Source organism: Malus sylvestris, chromosome 5 (genome assembly GCF_916048215.2).
Source record: "Malus sylvestris chromosome 5, drMalSylv7.2, whole genome shotgun sequence".
Classification (NCBI taxonomy): domain Eukaryota; kingdom Viridiplantae; phylum Streptophyta; class Magnoliopsida; order Rosales; family Rosaceae; genus Malus; species Malus sylvestris.
In genome coordinates, this window is record NC_062264.1 from 36,358,528 (window position 1) to 36,379,024 (window position 20,497).

Here is a 20,497-nt window from a genome sequence, read left to right on the forward strand (position 1 = left end):
GTTTTCCTAGAGGACCCTTTAGTTGGTTGTTTAACATAGGACCCTTTAATTGGTTGATTTACATGATAAGTTTATTAATTTGTAACCACTGAATCCATCCAGCGCTATGATTTCGTGATATTTTTCTTACTTGTAAGTTTTGGATGCGGTTCATGGGTATGGCGAAAAAAAATTCTCTCATTCATAACTTTTTTATGTTTACAAACACATAAAGAAAACGACGTAGGTCTCACTGTAAACTAGTGATCAAGCACCTTGAAGACCATAAATTGGATCAACTAGTAGAGTGATTGATCAATTTTCTTTGCTTACTTCTCATGTTTATAAGTTCTTTGATTCTTCACTTTCCTATTGTCATAGTAAGTTAAGATTAGAAGTCTGAATTTGGATTTCGTTGAAGTTGCTTACTATATTATATGAAAATAAAAGAATAATAATTCATATAAGATGTTTAAAATTTCACCTGAATCAAAATTATTTTCAGTTTTATGTGTTTTCTATCCAACTAGTTTGATGACTAAAATATATATATTTTTATTCAAAATAATTTGTTGAAGTAATAGTTAATGAGAAAGCTTGATAATTTCAAAAATAATGTGAAAGCGGAATGAGTAGACCAAATGAATTTCTGATGGGTGATTTATTCATGAATTAGTGCATTATTTTAACTGCATTTTAAGTCAGTAATACATTGTTATATGATAAGGGAAGTAACATGCATAACAATACACATCACAACGGTATAAACCGTGTAAATATCAAAATGAGGTAGTTGAACACCTAAATAATAAACATTGTGTGGTCTCCACTTTTATTTTACTTTTATAAGTTATATTTATTATATTGGTTAGTGGTTAGAAAGCTAAGGTTAAAGATTTTCATTTTTCACTTTACCATTTTTAAATAAAATTGCAAACATCTAGCAGTTAAACTTTTTAGGGTTTCCAAGAGGGGGACCCTTCAATTGGTGGTTTACTAAAACGATTCTGGGCTTGAGGGAATCGAATCAAAAGATAAAAGATAAAAAGAGCCAAAGAGTATCATATCTTTCAATTTTGTTTGTTTCTTTTTACCATTTTAGCCATTCATTCACACCAGACAAACTAGGGATTTTAATAATAATTTACACAAAACCGGACACGTGGCAGTGACCAAGTATCTAGGGTTCACTGAGTCATATGCTGACATGCTTCCATGCCTCTGTGGATGCATCTGCCCAATAGCAAAACAAAATATAGGCCATCCCGTGTGCAGAACGAATCCTTTCCTCTTTGTTTAATATGCTCATTTTCTTAATTAATCTACATTATCCCTTACTTAGGTTACATCTTAGGACTTTATCTTAATCCTCCCTAATCACTTTTTTTAATATAGCTTTGAGGTTTGGCTTTTCCTATTAATCCAAACCATGCTTTCAGACTGTTCTTAACTTTTAACATTTTATTTAGAAAATTTTAGACCCTTGGTAGTTATTTTAGGGTAAAGGTTGGGACGAACGATGCTCAAGCGTTGTCTAGTCAAATTTTATCTGAGTCTTTCTTTAAGGTATTTTGTCAAACATTCGAGTACTCATCGTGATGTAAATTGAGTTTTTTTTATAAATGGGATTTGATAAAACAAAAAAACAAAAAAATTATGATTTGTGGGGGTGGGGGGGGGGCATAATGAGGTCTAATTGAGGTTTCCATATTTGCGTAGAAAAGTCAATAAGCTCTTAGTTGATTTTTAAAGAAATTGTGGCAAATAGTTTTGTGTGTGCAGATTTTCTTTGTTAATGTTTGTAAATCCAATTGGAGAAACAATGGAATTTGGTGGTTTAGTTAATATACCAAAAAATTTACAATTTGAAAAAGTAAAACCGTTCCAGGAATGGCAAGATAACAACCAAGAATATCAGATTCGAAAGAGATTGAAGGGTATGAAAATGGTTTCTTACCTGAGTTTCTTTCCTTAAGTGAGAACCCTTTCGTCTCTGTCTTTGAATTAATATATCAAATTCTTCACTCTTATCCAACCCAATGACGTTGAAAGTTATTGATTAGCTCAAACGTTTAGACTTTATTATTCCCTTCGACATTTTTTATGGGTCTAAATCTTAAAATTTTGGATTTAGACCTAAAGCGGGTTTTTTCTCTCAGTGTAAAATTTACGCTCCTAATTGTCGAACAACGGTTGTATCCTCAAGTTTTATTTTTCACTTAACTTTTTTTAAGGGTTATTTTATTAACATCTCACGTATTGTTGAATACATCCCACATAATAAATATACCACACATCTACTTTTTCAATCAAAAATTATTTTAGTACACCCTACATACTTTTCTATACTTTCTACATGCACCCCACATTTTTCACATACATTCAACATTTTCTTGTTGTTCATTCTCACTACACCTCCAAATTTCAAGACTCTCGCTAAACATGTAAATGCTAATTATGAGGTCGACTACATGACATTCGATTGTTGGTTTATTTTACTGGTAGAGCACAAATCCAGAATTTGTATCCTTCTCTGTTACTCCTCTAGAGTCCATCTCACAAAATTTTGACCCAAAAAAGAATGATAGGACATGGGTGATTTTTTTTTTTTTTTTGAGAAATTGAAATTTTGCTTTGGAGTAGTTATAGATTTGACAACAAAAAAATGTTGTAGTTCTTACAAAATCCATAATGAAGTACGTCTGGTTACGAATTCGTAACGTTTTTTTTATTTTTAGGGTTTAGGTTTCTATCAATTTGGGGGTTTTTGCCAATCAGGGGGTTTAGGGTTCAGGTTTATGACAACCAATTTAGAGTTAGGGTTCATATTAGTAAATAATTTGTGTATTCAATTTCTTTTAAATTTTTTGGGGCTAAATAGTCATTTCATGTTAAGATATATACATGAGTGATTTAATAATATATATATATATATATATATATATATACACACACACACTTATGTGGGGTACTAATAAAAAAACCTTTTTTTTTAATAATATTTTTTGAGGTTAACTAATTTTGGTTTTAGATTCAAAATCCTTCTGAAGACTTTACATAGATAGAGATGTATGATGCATGTATGGGATAATAATTTTAAACTTCTGCAAGTTTATGTGCTTTAACCCTATGGCGTGTCCAAGAGTCAATTAGATAAATATATGCCAAACACAATTGAAAGTACACTTGCATATATATAACGTGTGGAAAATCAAAACTTTATTTTTTGGTTTAACATAAAAGGGTTGAAGATTAACTTGAAACCAAGAACTCGAGTTCATTTAAAAATACTTTTAAAATGATTGAAAACGTTTTTACTTAAAGTGTTTTTTCAAGATTCACTTGTATATTTAATCAAGATTGGTTTCAAAAATATTTTCACCAAAAATGCTAACTTTTGGTCATTTTAAAAACACTTTCAAACAAGCCCTATATATCCAAGTCAATTGGGGATGGGGGGAGGGCATGCTTGCTTGGATTCACTAGAAAACAAATTTAATTAAGAAGAAATTAAGAAAGAAGATAATGCATGAAAGAGCAAGAGAAGAGACCAATATATAGCTTAATTAAGCAAAACTTGAATAAACAACTCATCATATATAGAAAGGAAAAGATTTTCTTACCTTGTTCACAGCTAGGCAATAATAAGGGACGTACGTATGTATGTGATTCTTGTTCCATATATATAAGATTCATTTAGTCAATACATATCAAATTAAATATCAAAACAACAAAAGCCAATGATACAAATTAAAGCTATATTTGGGATTGCTTTTGAAATGACTTGCATTTTATGACAATCAAAAGCGTTTCTCTGACTGCATTTGAGAGAAAGTAATTTTGGTTTTGCATTTCCAGTTGCAATTTTAATAAAATTTATTGCAATTAATAAAAGTATTTGGCTTTGCAATCCCAAATAGCATGTATTAATACATGATATAACGGATGTCTTGTCGAGAAAATAAATCTATATATAGAAAGCAAACACTAGCTTCATTGAACAAAACATGCATGTATTATATCCTCTCCTCGTCAGCAAGGCCCAGCAACCAAATTGATACTTAGAACACTTCCAGTGTGTAAGGGCTCCTCATGGTAATTAGCAATTGAATCATCTTCAGTGTGTAAAGGCTCCCATGGCAATAGGTAATAAAATATTAGTATTTTTTATTTTATAAAATAAAAAATACTAATTTTATTTGTAATTTCGGATAAGATTTTTAACCGGTCTCATTACGTCACATGTCATTATCCAAAAGTATGTAACATCCCACATCGCGCCAGGGGAGTGATCCTTAAATGTATATTCTCATCCCTACCTAGAACGAGGCCTTTTGGGAGCTCACTGACTTCGAGTTCCATACGAACTCCGAAGTTAAGCAAGAAGGAGGCCAGAGCACTCCTAGGATGGGTGACCCACTGGGAAGTTGCTCGTAAGTTCCCAAAAACAAAACCGTGAGGGAATGGTAAGCCCAAAGCGGACAATATCGTGCTACGGTGGTGGATCGGGCCCGTGATGTGGTGGACCCCAGGCCAAGATGTGACAAATGTTATCAGAGCCAATCCCTGGCCGGAAATGTGCCGACGAGGACGTCGGGCCCTTAAGGAGGGGTGGATTGTAACATCCCACATTGCCTAGAGGAGTGATCCTTAAATGTATATTCTCATCCCTACCTAGCACGAAGCTTTTTGAGAGTTCACTGGCTTCAAGTTCCGTAGGAACTCCGAAACTAAGCGAGAAGGAGGTCAGAGCACACCCAGGATGGGTAACCCACTGGAAAGTTGCTCGTGAGTTCCCAAAAACAAAACCGTGAGGGAATGGTAAGCCCAAAGCGGACAATATCGTGCTACGGTGGTGGAACGGGCCCAGGATGTGGTAGACCCCATGCGGGGATGTGACAAAGTACAACTTCAATAAGCGTCTAATTCGTACATGCATCATTAGCCCTTTTTTTTTTGGAAACAAAAGTATATAGAAACTTTGAGAGAAAGATTGGAATGTGGTTGAAAGTATATGAGAAAATATGAAAGTGTGGTGTAAGGTGGAAGATAATGATAAGGTATTTATAGAAAAAAAAAATTTTAATTTTTTATAATTTTTTTTTTTAAATTTCGAATTTTTTATTAATTTTTAACATTTTTTAATTTTTTATTAACTTAATTAATTTCTTGGATTACAGAAAATTTGAAATCCAACCCTCCAGATTGTGACACATGGCATAACGGTAACATATCAAACTTTTTTTTTAATTTTTAAAGCCGAAAAACGTGGACCGTTGCTGGAATCAAACGGCTCAGATTGTGCCACATCATCTAGCCGTTGGGGGAGTTTTGAAATTTTTTTGACAGTTGGAAATCGAACAGTTCGGAAAAAAGAGCCGTTGAAATCCAACAGCCGAGAGGGTGCCACGTTGCACCCAGTAATGGCTAAGACAACCTGTAAAGCATGGGCCCCACCGCCTGAAATCTTGTCGGTAATGTGCCTCCCACGCGCGCGTGTTATGCAAGCGCCTGACGCAAAATTTTTAATAATGTGGCTGATGTCAGCCTTGCATCACTCTCTCTTAAGCACTCGGGCCTTAGACTTGTGTTTGAGCTCTTCCACGGGCTCCCCCTCAGCCTAATTGCCCAAATGGGCTGGCAGGACTTTGGAAGAGGATTGGATTGCAAATAGAGCCTGTCCGCAGGGCAAAAGAGCACGATGTGTTGTTAGCCTATCTAGTTAGCCCTAGCTATAGTTCAGCAACTTACATAATTAGTTCAAACATCTGAGAGTTCCCTTCTGTTCAAAGGGAAGGAACACTAGGAGGTTCAATTATTGTCATGGGAAATTTCGACACATGGTTGGTAACCTGTGGTTCGTGTCAACACTGCTGGCAAAATACTCAGCATTCGACACATAATATGGGCAATTGCAACGATGCAAAGACACGAGTATATAGTTCGACGCACATCATATTCCACTGGCATGCGTATGTCTGAGACAATTCCTAGCTGTTGAAAAAGTAAAAAAAGAACTCAACTTCTATAGGGAACTTGGAGATATATTGAAACCAATAATTTTTCATAGGATTTAAGAGCCTTACAAAATCAAGCAAGATCTAGCGTCTGTATGCAAGGGTCATAGTTTCAGGTTAGGTAAGAATTCAATTCTCTTCCGTCCTAAAATAAAAAGACAAATGCTGAAAGCCTTTTAATTGGGACTTTTTCAACTCTTCTTCTCATCTTTTAACGATTATTAGAATCATTTATTTAGTTACTATTTAAAGATCATCTTTGCAAAAAAAAAAAAAAAAACTAAATATGGAATCATTTAGTCGTCTAATGATTATTATAAATAGATTTCTGAAATTTGGACAACGTTAATCAAATGGTTAAACGATTTTTTTATTTGGTAGAATTTTTATTTGCGCTTGTGTCATTGGAGCTTACAACTAGACCAAATACAACAACAACAACAACAAAGCCTTTTCCCACTAAGTGGGGTCGGCTATATGAATCCTAGAACGCCATTACGCTCGGTTTTATGTCATGTCCTCCGTTAGATCCAAGTACTCTAAGTCTTTTCTTAGGGTCTCTTCCAAAGTTTTCTTAGGTCTTCCTCTACCCCTTCGGCCCTGAACCTCTGTCCCGTAGTCACATCTTTAAATTGGAGCGTCAGTATGCCTTCTTTGCACATGTCCAACCCACTCATTCCTAATCTTATCCTTTCTCGTCAGCCCACACCTCCAACGAAGCATCCTCATCTCCGCTACACCCATTTTGTGTACGTGTTGATGCTTCACCGCCCAACATTATGTGCAATACAGCATCGCCGACCTTATTGCTGTCCTATAAAATTTTCCTTTGAGCTTTAGTGGCATACGACGGTCACACAACACGCCGGATGCACTCTTCCATTTCATCCATCCCGCTTGTATTCCATATATTCTGTCCTTGATCGGCTTAGGCGAGGACCTTTAGATTCCAACACTTTTCTCCAAAGGTTAAGCTTCGCATTTACCCATTCCTGAGTTTCATCTATCAACCCTATATCGTCTGCGAAAAGCATACACCAAGGAATAACATCTTGAATATGTCATGTTAGCTCATCTATTACCAATGCAAAAAGGTAAGGACTTAAGGATTGTTGATACAAAATCAGTGAGGACTTTGGTACAATAGAAAGTATTAAGTTTGTGACCTTCGCTAGATTGCTCTGGTCATTAGTATGGATAAGTATGTAAAAGGATAGAGACAAGAGAGCAAACACAAGATGTACGTGGTTCACCCAGGTTGGCTACATCCACGGAGTAGAGGAGTTCTCATTAATTGTGAAGGGTTTACACAAGTACATAGGTTCAAGCTCTCCTTTAGTGGGTACAAGTGAATGATTTAATACAAATGACATTAGGAAATATTTTGGGAGAATGATCTCCTTTTATAGAAGAGAGTTTCTAGCATTGTTCTGACATTGACACCTGTCGTGTTGTGATTGGCTTCCGATGTTGACACATGTCGCGCTATGATTGGCATCTGATGTCGACACGTGTCGCTCTGTGATTGGCCTCCTAGTTGGAGGGAAACTCTTCTGGGTCCTTGACGGTATAACGTTGACCGGTGCTCGGTAGTTTCGGGATTGGTCAAGTATGGTACAAACAATGTTCCCCTAAGTTCCCGAGTGAGGGAAGCTCCTCGGTTGGGGACTTGCAAGATCCAAGCCGCTGAGTAATCACGAAACTTCTAAGTACCGAAGTGTGGTATCGTCTTCACTTGCCTTATTTGTCTCATAGGTAGATGTGGCATCTTCTCTGGAAGTACTCTTCCTCCGTCCAGGGGTGGTATCTTTAACTGGTAGAGATACACAAGATAATGTATCAATTTCACTTGAAGCTTACTTGTAGTTTCAAGCTTGGTCAAGCGCGATACAAACCATGTAGTAGAAGTTCCCCAAGTCGCCGAGCTAGGGGATCTGGTGACAGACAAGGTAAGCAATCAAAGCTCCAAACAATCAGTCCCAGATCAGAAGTTTGATTTCGAGTTCCGGCTGATTGTTCTCATTCTCCCTATCTTGCAGGCAGCATGAAGGATAAAGAGAAGAAAAATGAGAAAAGATGATATGAGATACTTTTGTTTTTGAAGAAGTAACTTTCCATAGGCTTATTCTTGAACTGGGCTGGAGGGTTTTCTGGTTTCCTCCAGAGTATAAGGCCGACTGAAGAATTTGAGGGTCAAAACAAGTCCATCAAATCTAGAGTATGTTCGACCATGCTGATATGGGATACTTTTGCTGTTGACAAAGTAGTGGATGTATCGACACGTGTTCTGTTACGCTTGTCTCCACACGCTTCCTTGTATCCTTCTCACTTGCCCTATCTGTTCCTCAGGCAGATGTGGTATCTTCTCTGGAAGCATAAGATGTTGAAGATGAGTACTCGAGAGAAATGCCAGGTAAGTAATCAGGTAAGGGTTCTAGGCAGTCAGTTCCTGACTGGAAGCTTGATTCCAATTGCTGACTAATTACTCTCTTTCTCCTTATCTTGCAGGTAAGAACAATGCCAAAGGAAAAGACAGGGAAAAAGCATGATATGGGATACTCTTGCTTTTAACCCTGATGATATGAGATATTCTTGCTCTGATGTAGCTTGTTTGCAGAGGTATTATCGGGGGGAAAGAAAGCTGAGTATTTTGAGAGGTTTCGTTGGGAGTGCCCTCTCAGATATGAGGAAGGGTTGAGCATTTTTGCAGGTCTGCTTGTCCGTTGAGGATGAATGTCGACATATATAGGAGTCTCCCTAACAACAAGTAGTAATGCTATTCCTTTACCCTTCTTGATCATAGCACTGTAGTGGGAGCTGCCAGCTTCACATGTTTTAACTCTGTCAGAGCAGTTTGAAAAAGTGGTCTGTGGTATCTGGAAAGCTGATGTTGCGTGTGAAGATTACAAACAAGCTTTATCCAATGAGATCTGGCTCTCGAAGTTGAGAAAGTGATGCCTCTTCGGTTTTCGAACAAACGATCCTGTCGGGGATCTAGCTCTCGAGATTCGGAGAACTGTGCCTCTTCAATTTTTGAGAAAGCAATCCTGCTGGGAGTATGGCTCTTGAGATTCGGAGAGCGGTGTCTCTTCGATTTTTGAGAAAGTAATCCTGTTGGGAGTCTGGCTCTCGAGATTCGGAGGGCGGTGCCTCTTCGATTTTGGAGCAAGCAATCTTGTTGGGAATGTTTTCTCGAATGTGAGTAAAAGTTGGGCATTTTTGCTAGTCTACCTTGCAACGGAGCACAGAGGTTGACACAAAGGGACTTTCCAATTATCCAGTAGTGATGCTGTTCCTTTACTCTTGTGGGTAATAATATGGTAGCTAGACCTTCAAAATTTATGTGTCTAAAATTTGTTAGTGCTGTTTCTTTGCTATTCTTTTACCTTTCTTGTTCATAGCGATGTAGTGGAAGCTGCAAGCTTCACGTGTCTAAACTTTGTCAGAGATATTTGGCAAAGTTATATGTGGTACCCATGAGTTGATGTTGCGTGTGGAAAGTGGATGATTGAACAGTAAGATTCACGTGCTTTCTACTTCACCAGAAATCTTCGACAGATTGCCCGTAATTTCCGCAAAGCTGAGTGCATGTGACAGGTGCTGACAAGGCTGAGAAAGCAGGTGCCTCTTCGATTTCTGAGATCGGCCCTCGTGGTCTCTGAGTAGCCCAGCTTTTGAGAAAGCAAGCGCCTCTTCGATTTTTGAGATCGGCCCTCGTGGTCTTTGAGCAGCCCAGCTTTTGAGAAAGCAAACACCTTTTCAATTTCTGAGATCGGCCCTCGTGGTCTCTGAGCAGCCCAGCTTTTGAGAAAGCAAACGCCTTTTCGATTACTGGGCAGGCGCCTCTTCGATTTCTGAAGCTCCGTCGAGTGCAGATTTGTATAGAGGCTGGCATTAAGTTCCAAAGCACACTTGAATCTCCACCAATAGAAGCTCCATTCTTGCACTTCTAAGATCTTGATTTGTCCAACCTCTTCTCTATTCAACACCTTTGAAAATGTCTGGCCCCTCCGACCGTCGTTTTGACTTGAACCTTGGTGAAGAGGCAGCCATGTCTTCTCCAGACAACATATGGCGCCCATCTTTCTTATCCTCTACTGGTCCTCTTACCGTTGGGGATTCCGTGATGAAGAATGATATGACCGCTGCGGTGGTGGCCATGAACCTTCTCACTCCTAAAGATAACAGACTTCTTTCCAAACGGTCTGATGAGTTGGCTTTTAAGGATTCTCTGGCTCTCAGTGTTCAGTGTGCAGGTTCTGTGTCTAATATGGCCCAACGCCTATTTGCTCGAACCCGCCAAATTGAATCATTGGCGGCTGAAGTGATGAGTCTCAAACAGGAGATTAAAAGGCTCAAGCATGAGAATAAACAGTTGCACAGGCTCGCACATGACTATGCTACAAACATAAAGAGGAAGCTTGACCAGATGAAGGAATCTGATGGTCAGATTTTACTTGATCATCAGAGGTTTGTGGGTTTGTTCCAAAGGCATTTATTGCCTTCGTCTTCTGGGGCTGTACCGCTTAATGAAGCTCCAAATGATTAGCCTCCGATGCCTCTTCATTCTAGGGTTCTGTCCAGTACTGAGGCTCCGAATGATCACCCTCCGATGCTTTTTCTTTCTGGGGCTCTACCGACTGCTGAGACTTCTCCTAAGCAACCTTTGTGAAGGCTCCCTCTTGTTTGTTTATTTTGACTCATGTATATGTACATATTTGTAACTTATCGGAGATATCAATAAATAAGTTTTGCTTCATTTCAACGTATTGTGTTAACAACAAAGCCTTCTTCACCAAGTTCTTTGAATTTTTCTTTTGTTGAAGCTTGCATGTTGAAGTTTTGTGAGTGAAGCAGGTAGGTTGAGGTAGTGTTCCCTTAATTTCTCGAGTGAGGAAAACTTCTTGGTTGGAGACTTGAAAAATCCAAGTCACTGAGTGGGGTCGGCTATATGAATCTTAGAACGCCATTGTGCTCGGTCTTGTGTCATATCCTCCGTTAGATCCAAGTACTCTAAGTCTTTTCTTAGAGTCTTTTCCAAAGTTTTCCTAGGTCTTCCTCTATCACTTCGGCCCTGAATCTCTATCCCGTAGTCGCATCTTCTAACCGGAGCGTCAGTAGGCCTTCTTTGCACATGTCCAAACCACCGTAACCGATTTTCTCTCAGCTTTCCTACAATTTCGGCTACTCCTACTTTACCTCGGATATCCTCATTCCTAATCTTATCCTTTCTCGTGTGCCCACACATCCAACGAAGCATCCTCATCTCCGCTACACCCATTTTGTGTACGTGTTGATGCTTCACCGCCCAACATTATGTGCCATACAGCATCGCCGGCCTTATTGCCGTCCTATAAAAATTTTCCTTGAGCTTCAGTGGCATACGACGATCACATAACACGCCGGATGCACAACACAAAATAAAATCCGTGGAGCAAAAGCATACCACGATCGAGCAAATGAGGAACCTTAGCTAGCTCTAGCTGGTCGATGAAGGCTTCAATATGTCGCCATCTCCTTTAATGCATATAGTCTACCATACCAAGTTAGGTTTAGCAAATATATCTTCCCCGTTTGCAACGTATAGCAACAACCAATAACCCTGTACGTATGTGTGTGTGTATGCTACCTTGTTAGGCTTAGGCCTGTAAGGTGTAACCACTAAGACCAGACAATTAATTCAGTCCAAAGGAAAAACAGTAGGAGGCCATATTCAATTGTCTCTGGAAAAGTGACCCAAAAAAAATTCTCTGTGGAAAAGTTTGACACATATAACGCAAAGCGCGGGAGTTGGGACACTATCCATCAATTTTGGTGGAACCGTTGAGCCTATAGTTAATTGGTGACCATAGTTTAAGCCTTCTCAATGTATATTTGTGCGCATATACAAACATGCAGATGGACATATGGTCCGACCTTCAACCTGCAAGTTATGACCAAATTTGGCAAGAAATATGTCGAAGATCATGTAGAACCGAAAACTAACTGCCTAAAAGAAAAGAATGTATATAAATTTATATGCACTAAAAAAAATTAACAATAGTCATTAATATTAGTTTTACAGAATAAGATAAGTTAAAAGACTAAAAGTAGCCATTAAGATCTTTTAATTACTCGATTAGCTACTGATATGTCTTTTACCCACCTCATTTTGTGAACTTTAGTGGTTCTAATCTGTTTTTCTTGTAGTAATGGAAATTTATTTCAAACTAGCTAGAATAATTAAATTTAAAAACAATATTGTTTTATATTAAGCATGGAATGGAAGCTACCAGGTATTTTCGAAAGAAAATCTCGTTCTTTTTTGAACTTAGTTATATACATTTTCATACCAAAGGAAAACTATTATATTAATTAGCAAAGGGATATAGAATCTGAACCAAATTTCTGATAAAAGTACCAAAACAATTAAGACTGAAAAAGACTACCGCACACAGGTTATTTATAGGATGGACATCCATCCATGCATGAAGTGACTGTATATCCTTAGATCCGCGACTTTGCGGGCTTGTAGAGCCCTAGCTGCCCTAGCTAGCTAGCTACTTGGAAAACTTTAAGATGTCAGTTGCGCACCCAAGGTATTGAAATGGGAATCTCTGCTGCGTTGATGATGACGTACCCACATGATCATGATCATGAGAGTTACTAAGTTGTTGAGTCGATGAAGAAGGGTTGCACTTGGCCGTTTGCGACGCTGAGTGATTAACATCGAAGTTCTGATGAGATGCAAGGAGCTTGTCCAAGAATGACCAATCACCACCACTAATGAAGGACCTCTCCTGCTGTTGCATGAGTCCACAACTACCAGATGCTGCTGCAGCTGCCGCCGCGGCAGTGGATGTTAGCCTCAACAGGTTTTGGGAACACTCAATGTCCATGGTGTTCAAGTTGATATTGTGAGGTGACACAAAAGAGGAAGCAGCGACAGCCGACTCTGGACTGAACAACTGTGGGAGGTGCATGGATCCAGCGTGATCAAAGCTACTAGGATAATTATATAGTCCTTCCAGATGATGGTGATTTTGTTTTTGCTGATGATGATCGTAATGATCTTGTAGTATCGGAACATGAGAACCACTTGCCTTCATGTTCGTGAAGTGATCATGCTCTCGATGATCTTGATGAGCAAATTCTGGTTGATAACCTCTGTTGTGATTCTTTTTCTTGAAAACCCTACATACCACCCACCCATCTTCCTGCTTAACCAAATTACGTATACCCTATTAGTTATTTTGAATATCGACATGAGTGAACCGTATTATATGATGTGACATACAATCACTTGTTGCATCAATTATAAGGACATTCGATAAATTGACACATCAGGTATCGCATAAGGGAAATGATTTCACACTTTTTTTAGACGCACACCTTCTTCCTAGCTTTTTGACATTTGTATTGAAAAAAGTATGCAAAAATTGTTTTCCATGTGATTCAGTCAAGCAGTATGATAAAAATGTAATGTTTTAACATTAATTATACTTCAATATTTTACCTGAACTTGATCAGCACTAGTGTTGTCATCTTCGAGGCGATACTCGTGCATGATCCAGTCGGTCTTTTGGCCATGGGGAGCGCGCCCAGTGTAAAAGACTAAGGTTTTCCTCATGCCAATCCTCTTGGAGTTGGGGAGGTGGATGGCTTTGTCTCTCCCAGTTGCCTTCCAAAACCCAGCTGTGGTTGCGCGGTTTGTACGAGTTCCTGTTGGATATTTCTTATCTTTGTGGCTGAAGAAGTACCACTCATTCTGAGGCCCTGACCCTATTCTGCATTTCTCTGTATACACAACGTTAACAATTATTACCAAAATTTAATTAAGGTCACATATGTCTGTTTGTAATATGAGCTCAGAACAAGTAGATATCTAATGCATAGGGACGCATGAGAGAGTGCATATACAATGACTTTTTTGGCGTGTCAAGAACAGGTCTCTTGTCAAAACCCTATATATATATATGTATGTATGTATGTATGTATGTATACCTTTGAGGTCCCAGGGTTCGAGTTTGTTGAGATCCACCTCCCTAATAACATCAAGATCGATGGTTTCATAAGACACTTTCTTCCGAAGGTAATAGTAGAGGAGCTCCTCATCTGTCGGATGGAAACGGAACCCTGGAGGAACCGTCAGTTGTCCATTTCCTGCAGCCATCATCCTCCTCCTTCTTTATTGATATATATAAACTTTTCACCCTAAAAAAGAAAGGCATGCATGCCATTATTTTTAGAATACAAAGTAATATGAAAAACAAAAGGAACCAATTAATTGCACTCGTTCAAACAAATTCGTTCCGATTCCGTGGAGTTTTATCCCCCAAAGTTACATAATCCCTAAAACCCTTTATAATTAACTCTTACATCATATTCTATGGAGTTTCATCCCCCAAAGTAAAGATGTTTGCTTGTAGTTGTATGTAAGCAGAGGAAATTAATCATAACGTAACCTAGAAATCCCATGAGATATGTAAGACCTAGAAATCCCATGAGGTATGCAAGACCTAGAAATCCAAGTAAATACTTATTTATTTATCACTAATATTAGGGTTTATTTGGAGAAAAACTTCACATATTTACAAAATAAGCTTCAAAATTAATAAGAGCTATAGCTAGGTCGAAATAAAGTTGGGGGAAAAAAAAAGCAAAGAAGAAGAGAAAATTATAAAGATGCATGAAGAGAAAGAACAAAAAGCAGGTAGCATACCTTTTTGCGGTAACTAGAAGGCTTTCCACTTTCCCTCTGAGACAAGGAAATGAAGACAACCAGTAACGCAGGAAAAAAGGCAGACAACTGAGAGAACAAACAATACTGCTGATTTCTTCGCTTCAAGGGCACGACGTCGTAGCTAGGTTTAAAGAGGGGGAGAGAGATAGAGAGAGAAAGATATGGAGGAGACAGTGAGAGAAAGAGAGTTATGGATGAGTTTAAAGCCTAACTTCTGACAGAAGAAGATGGGCACAGAAATAAAGAAACAAACAATAAACAATAAACAATATAAAAATAATATGTTATTTGTATACGAAAATTGACATACTTGTTAACATACTAGCTAATGCATGTGAATCTTCCACTTGTATTAGAAGACATGTTAGTAAGTTTGTCAATTTTGTGTGTCCATATGTGTTACCTATATATTACAGCTAGTATTATTGTTATGAAATATGGGAAAGAAGAAATCTAGAAAATAATTAAGTGAATGAATAATGTTAGGGAGATCACTTTTTTGTACTCTATGGTATACCACATGGTGTGACAAATGATGTACGTATCCAACATCTAATGAGATAAGAGTAATTCTAGGTAGACCATATATTCATACAACACTTGTGCACTATCTTATGCAGCAAGTGATGCTACAATCAACTTCTAATGATAATAATTCATTAAATGGCATGACATGCATACATAATTTGCCACATCGATGATAAGCTAATGTGGTACAAATATATGATTTCTTTAGCATTTTTTAATATGATAAATATATCAATTAACTTGATTTGTACACATCACCTATCACATCAAATGATATATTCATGTGGCATAAAAACATAGTCTCCATATTGTTTTCTTTAAGTTAATGTATGGAAAGAAAAAAGGATGTAATTTTTTGTGAATTAATAATGTATGAAGCGGGCGGTGTCTTGTTTTCTCATGAGGGTATGTGCGTAGGGGCTTTGGTAAATGTCCGTTGAACGGAAGACCTTAATCCTCAATAAAATGAAGAAAATCTGCAAAAATATCAATTTATCCCCATTTAGTACAGTCAATATTCTTCTTTCCCCATTTTAAAATTATATTTTTCGTTTTTTTCTATCCAGTTTTATCTTTTTGTCTTCAATTACGCATGCTCACAGTATTTGGTCAGAGTCAAAGAGGAATTAGAGTTCTTTCTTTCATTCCTTTATATTCCAAATCTAGTTCGTATATGCTCTTTCCATAAACCATGTGACCCTTTTGCTCAAATATTATTCATGGAAATATATATATATATATAGCTACATTGCACTACTTGTTCGTTTTCATGCTAAATTATTTAATAATTTAATTTTCATAGAAGCTAGAAATTTTCTTAAAAGCAGCGGTCAAACCCTAAGGATGTACGTTTTATCATCGACTGAGTGCCCTGAAATGCGTTCATCAAATGACAAAATTTGCATCAAATTCAGTGCAAACGAGAAACTTGACAGGTTCCCCCATTTAGTTGTTCAAAACATGCATGCATGCCATATTACTTATTTACCCATCCCCATTGCCATTGGCAGTGTTTTAGGGTAATGGGGCGCTGTGCTGCATGCAATCGACGACCATGATCGAGGACTTTGATGTATATCATGATTCCGGATCCTAGGCAGATTTTAAAATGTTAAGTATATGATCAGTAAAAGAAACCATAAAAACCACCCAAATTGATGAAGATATATGAATGGCGTGTCCTACCATACCATTCAATAGGATTGCAACCAATGCCAAGGCTAGCTATATATCTCCGCTAGTCCACTTGACCTGATAATGATAATGGCACCACGTCAGTTTCCGATTATGCTACAACTTCTCCTGAGAATGCAACTCATCCTAAAAGGATATGAACTATATATGTATACATTGACTTAATTATATCTTCCATATATCACATTGTAATGACAGTCTAACCACGTTGATTTCTAATTCTGTTTAACATCGTGTTTTCTATTAAGAACTTATTAGATCATTGATTCTTATGTTTGTCTAACTATTAAGTTAACTGTTATTTTTTATGTAACACTAGAGTTTATCTTTGAACATTAGTTTGATTAGAAGTCCTTGCATAATTGAATGAATAAATAAATATTCTCTAATAGACTTAATTATTTTACCGAACAATACTTATATTGTTAAACTGTGAATCTAAATTACACATTTAATAAATAAGAGATGAAGTATATTGATACTTTAATAAATCACAAATTCTTAATCTAACAGCACAAGCATATTGACAAGAGAATATTTCTCTACTACATATTCAATAAGAATGGAAAAGGCTCCCCGATATTGAACCCGGGCTCTGGCCTTGTGGGGTGAGGAGGTAATTAAGTTTCAAAAACTAAAACATCACAAAAGAGATGAAGAAAAATCATATTATATATATGAATATGGATGATAAGAAAGCAGAATGCTTAAAGTCCGTGGCATTTACACGTGCTGGTTCAACACAGAATACACAATTCAATGCCTCGATTAGCTTAATTTAATACCAAATGCAATGCAAGTAGCCGGGATCGGGATGGCTTTGTTTCAGTTCTATTCAGACCCAAAGGGATTCCCACGCGATCTTCCATATATAAATATTATCATTCTTAATTATGTATCTGTATGCATATATTTCCTGGTCAAACACGCTGAATGAGTGCACCTGTGTTATATAAAGAGAATTGTTAAATGGATTTTCAAAAGTGAGGTTCTTCATAGATTTTCAAAAGTGAGGTCGCACTTGGTGCGATGGCAAGTGCCTTCGCCCATGAGCGGTAGGTCTCGGGTTCGAGACTTGAGAGCAGCATCTCCATAAATGGGGGTAAGGCTAGCCGACATTCACCTCTCCCAGACCCTGTGTAAAGCGGGAGCCTTGTGCACTGGGTATGACCTTTTTTTTCATGTTTTTAATATAATGTCTTATAATGTTGATACAAATATTAACGTTAAACTGTGGCATGTCAAAGAGTCCATAAAGATTCCTCTTTGAGAAAGTCTCTTTAGCATAGAGAGTCAATAAAAAATTTTACTTTAAGAGAGTCTTCTTATTATTTCTCTTATATAAATACACTTACTACTTTACTTCAAGCAGTAAGAGTAGTACTATTGGTTTCTGATACATATTGATTATGTATGTATATATACATGTATATTTGTATATTATTTACATGCAACAACACAACTGGTGCCGTTGCCTTTACGAACACTGCTACATACTTCATTCCTTCATTCACAGCATTAATTCATCAAATATAGAAAGGAATTCTATGGAGTATGGGAGCTTCTATTCTCCTCGATGCATGCAAATATATATTTTTTGAGAAGTCTTGTATTGGTCCATTAAACCACAAAATTTTTCTTCACTCGCACAATGTACATGTGGATACGGCCTTTGGTTATTGGTAATTACAAATTTGCCTGCGTAACTTTGGAGTCGTACAAATTTGGTCCTTAAAAATAAATTTTGGTTTCAAGTTGATCCCTTAAATTCTTTGAAGTGTTTCTATTGTGGACAAGAATAATGTTAGTTACAAAAAGTTGATAGGGTTAATTAGTGGTGAGCAAGATTAAATTCAACCAAATTTTTTTGGTTGAAACCGATTACTATGTTGACTATCAACAAGGAAAGAACCTGAACCGTCCCAATTTCTATAACCATTAGAGAGATGAGAAACAAAGATGTAAAGCTAACTAGAGGGTTATAGGTTGATCATGTGTTTAGCAAACCATGATATTACTTAAACTACTCTAATTGCAACACCTATAAAAAGTTATTCCAATCATATTATCCGATCAAGTTAGTATTTGTCACATCCTGGCCTCGCCTCCGCCATAGCATGATATTGTCCGCTTTGGGCCCCAACCACGCCCTCACAGTTTTGTTTTTGGGAACTCACGCGAGTAGAACTTACCAGTGGACCACCCATCCTGGGAATGCTCTGGCCTCTTTCTCACTTAACTTTGGAGTTCCTACAAAACCCGAAGCCAGTGAGCTCCCAAAAGACCTCGTGCTAAAAGAGGTGAGCATGCACATATAAGGCATAGATGATCCACTCCCCTAGACGATGTGGGATCTAACAATCTACCCCCTTAGAGGCTCGACATCCTCGTCGGCACACTTCCGGCCAGGGATTGACTCTGATACCAAATTGTCACATCTCGGCTCTCACGGTTTTGTTTCTGAGAACTCACATGAGAACTTTCCAGTGGGTCATCCATCATAGGATTGCTCTCGCGCGAACTTGCTTAACTTTGGAGTTTCGATGGAACCCGAAGCCAGTGAGCTCCCAAAAGGCCTCGTGCTATATGGAAGTGGGCATGTACATATAAGGCATAGTGGATCCACTCCCCTGGGCGATGTGGGATCTACGACTTTTCTAGTTTGATTTGTTTTGTTCGGAATAGCGGTTCAAAACTTAAAGAATGTGTCGATGTACCACCATATAGGTGTGTATGCAACCTTTTCATGTTTTGGATTCCTCATTTCATCAAATGATAATTTGTTCTAGTAAACTAGGGTTTTGGGTATTAAGGATCAAAGTGTAAAAGATAAAACTTAGGATTATCAATTTGTAAGTGTTTTTCATAGTTTGTTAGAGTTTGTTATTTTGACAGTTATGATTTGTAGTTTGTAATAGTTAGTGAGCTGTCTATCATCTGTGTGATGAGATACTGTATAAATACTAGATTCTACATTCTTATTGAAAATTAATGCAAAGATAATTTTCCTGACATGGTATCTCTCGCCTCTGTCTAATGACCGATCATTCTTCCTCTTTCGTTATTCGCTTCCCCTTTTTTCTCCCTCTGAAACCCTAAATCACAGCCATGGCGATTACTGTTTCTCCTTCATCTGCCTTCGATTCTCAGGTTCATCAGCCTTCAGTCCCAAATTCGTGCCTTAATCTTTCTGGCACTTCTTCTACTGCATCGATTACGATCAACAAAAGCTCACCACAACCAATTATCTCACATAAAGTGCGTTATTCGCTCCAATCTTTCGTCGCTACAACCTTACTGGCATCATTGATGGATTTATGGCCGCTCTGCCCCAATTCATTCGCGATTCATCTGGAAATAAAATCTTGAATCCCAACTATGTTGCTTGGTTAAAAAATGATCAAAATATTCTCATTTGGATCAATTCAACACTCTCTGAATCTCTGATTCCATATACATTTGGTGTGAATTCTTCTCGGGAGCTTTGGTCTAAGCTTGAATCGTGTCTTGTCGCCGCCTCACAGTTTCATATCCATGAACTCCGTTCAAGACTTCGCACAATTACTAAAGGCGCTTCCACTGCGGCTGCTTATCTTCAACAGATTGAGGAGATCGTTGATACGCTTACAAGCGCTGGAGCTCCTATTGACAACTCTGAGCTCATCTTTGTTACACTTCATGGCTTTCCTTCGAAGTAAGAATCCTTTGTTGATGCAATCTAGTTTCGTGTTGGATCGACAACCATTGATGAATTGCATGGTTTATTACTGAGCAAAGAAATTCAACTTGCAAATCGCAAGAACTCAACCGCCTCAGGATCTTTTCAGGCATTTCACTTTGATCTTGGATCATCTGCTGGTATTCTTCCTCTACCGACTCGAAACCCTAATTCTCAGGCGTTTGCTGCTCAGAATTTCAATCACACTCACGGTCGTGGTCAAGATCACAATCATTCTCAGCATTTCTCAAACCCTCGGTTCACCAATCAACGCCACAATTACTCTAACTCCAAACCTAATAATCAGCGACAGAATTCCTTTCGCAACAATTATCAGCG

The 20,497-nt window shown here is 37.9% G+C and overlaps 1 protein-coding gene across 2 annotated transcripts; it reads right to left on the reverse strand.

The window, feature by feature from the left end:
• Positions 1 to 12,303: 12,303 nt before the first annotated feature.
• Positions 12,304 to 14,894, reverse strand: LOC126621589 (protein SOMBRERO-like). 2 transcript variants are annotated; one of them, XM_050290129.1, is made up of 4 exons: positions 14,698 to 14,894; positions 13,980 to 14,189; positions 13,492 to 13,772; positions 12,304 to 13,192 (listed from the first exon to the last, which is right to left on the reverse strand). In XM_050290129.1, the coding sequence occupies exons 2-4, from the start codon at positions 14,149 to 14,151 to the stop codon at positions 12,536 to 12,538; spliced, it is 1,110 nt and encodes a 369-aa protein (XP_050146086.1). In that variant the 5' UTR covers positions 14,152 to 14,189; positions 14,698 to 14,894; the 3' UTR covers positions 12,304 to 12,535. The 2 variants fall into 2 exon arrangements, with proteins under 2 accessions (XP_050146086.1, XP_050146085.1); XM_050290128.1 differs by having other exon boundaries at positions 12,304 to 13,195.
• Positions 14,895 to 20,497: the final 5,603 nt, after the last annotated feature.

Coding starts and splice junctions, on each gene's coding strand:
- LOC126621589 (XM_050290128.1), bottom strand. CDS start 14,151: ATGATGGCTGCAGGAAATGGACAACTGACGGTTCCTCCAGGGTTCCGT. Junction 13,773..13,979: donor CGAACCCTGGGACCTCAAAG/GTATACATACAT, acceptor TTGTGTATACAG/AGAAATGCAGAATAGGGTCA. Junction 13,196..13,491: donor CTAGTGCTGATCAAGTTCAG/GTAAAATATTGA, acceptor AATTTGGTTAAG/CAGGAAGATGGGTGGGTGGT.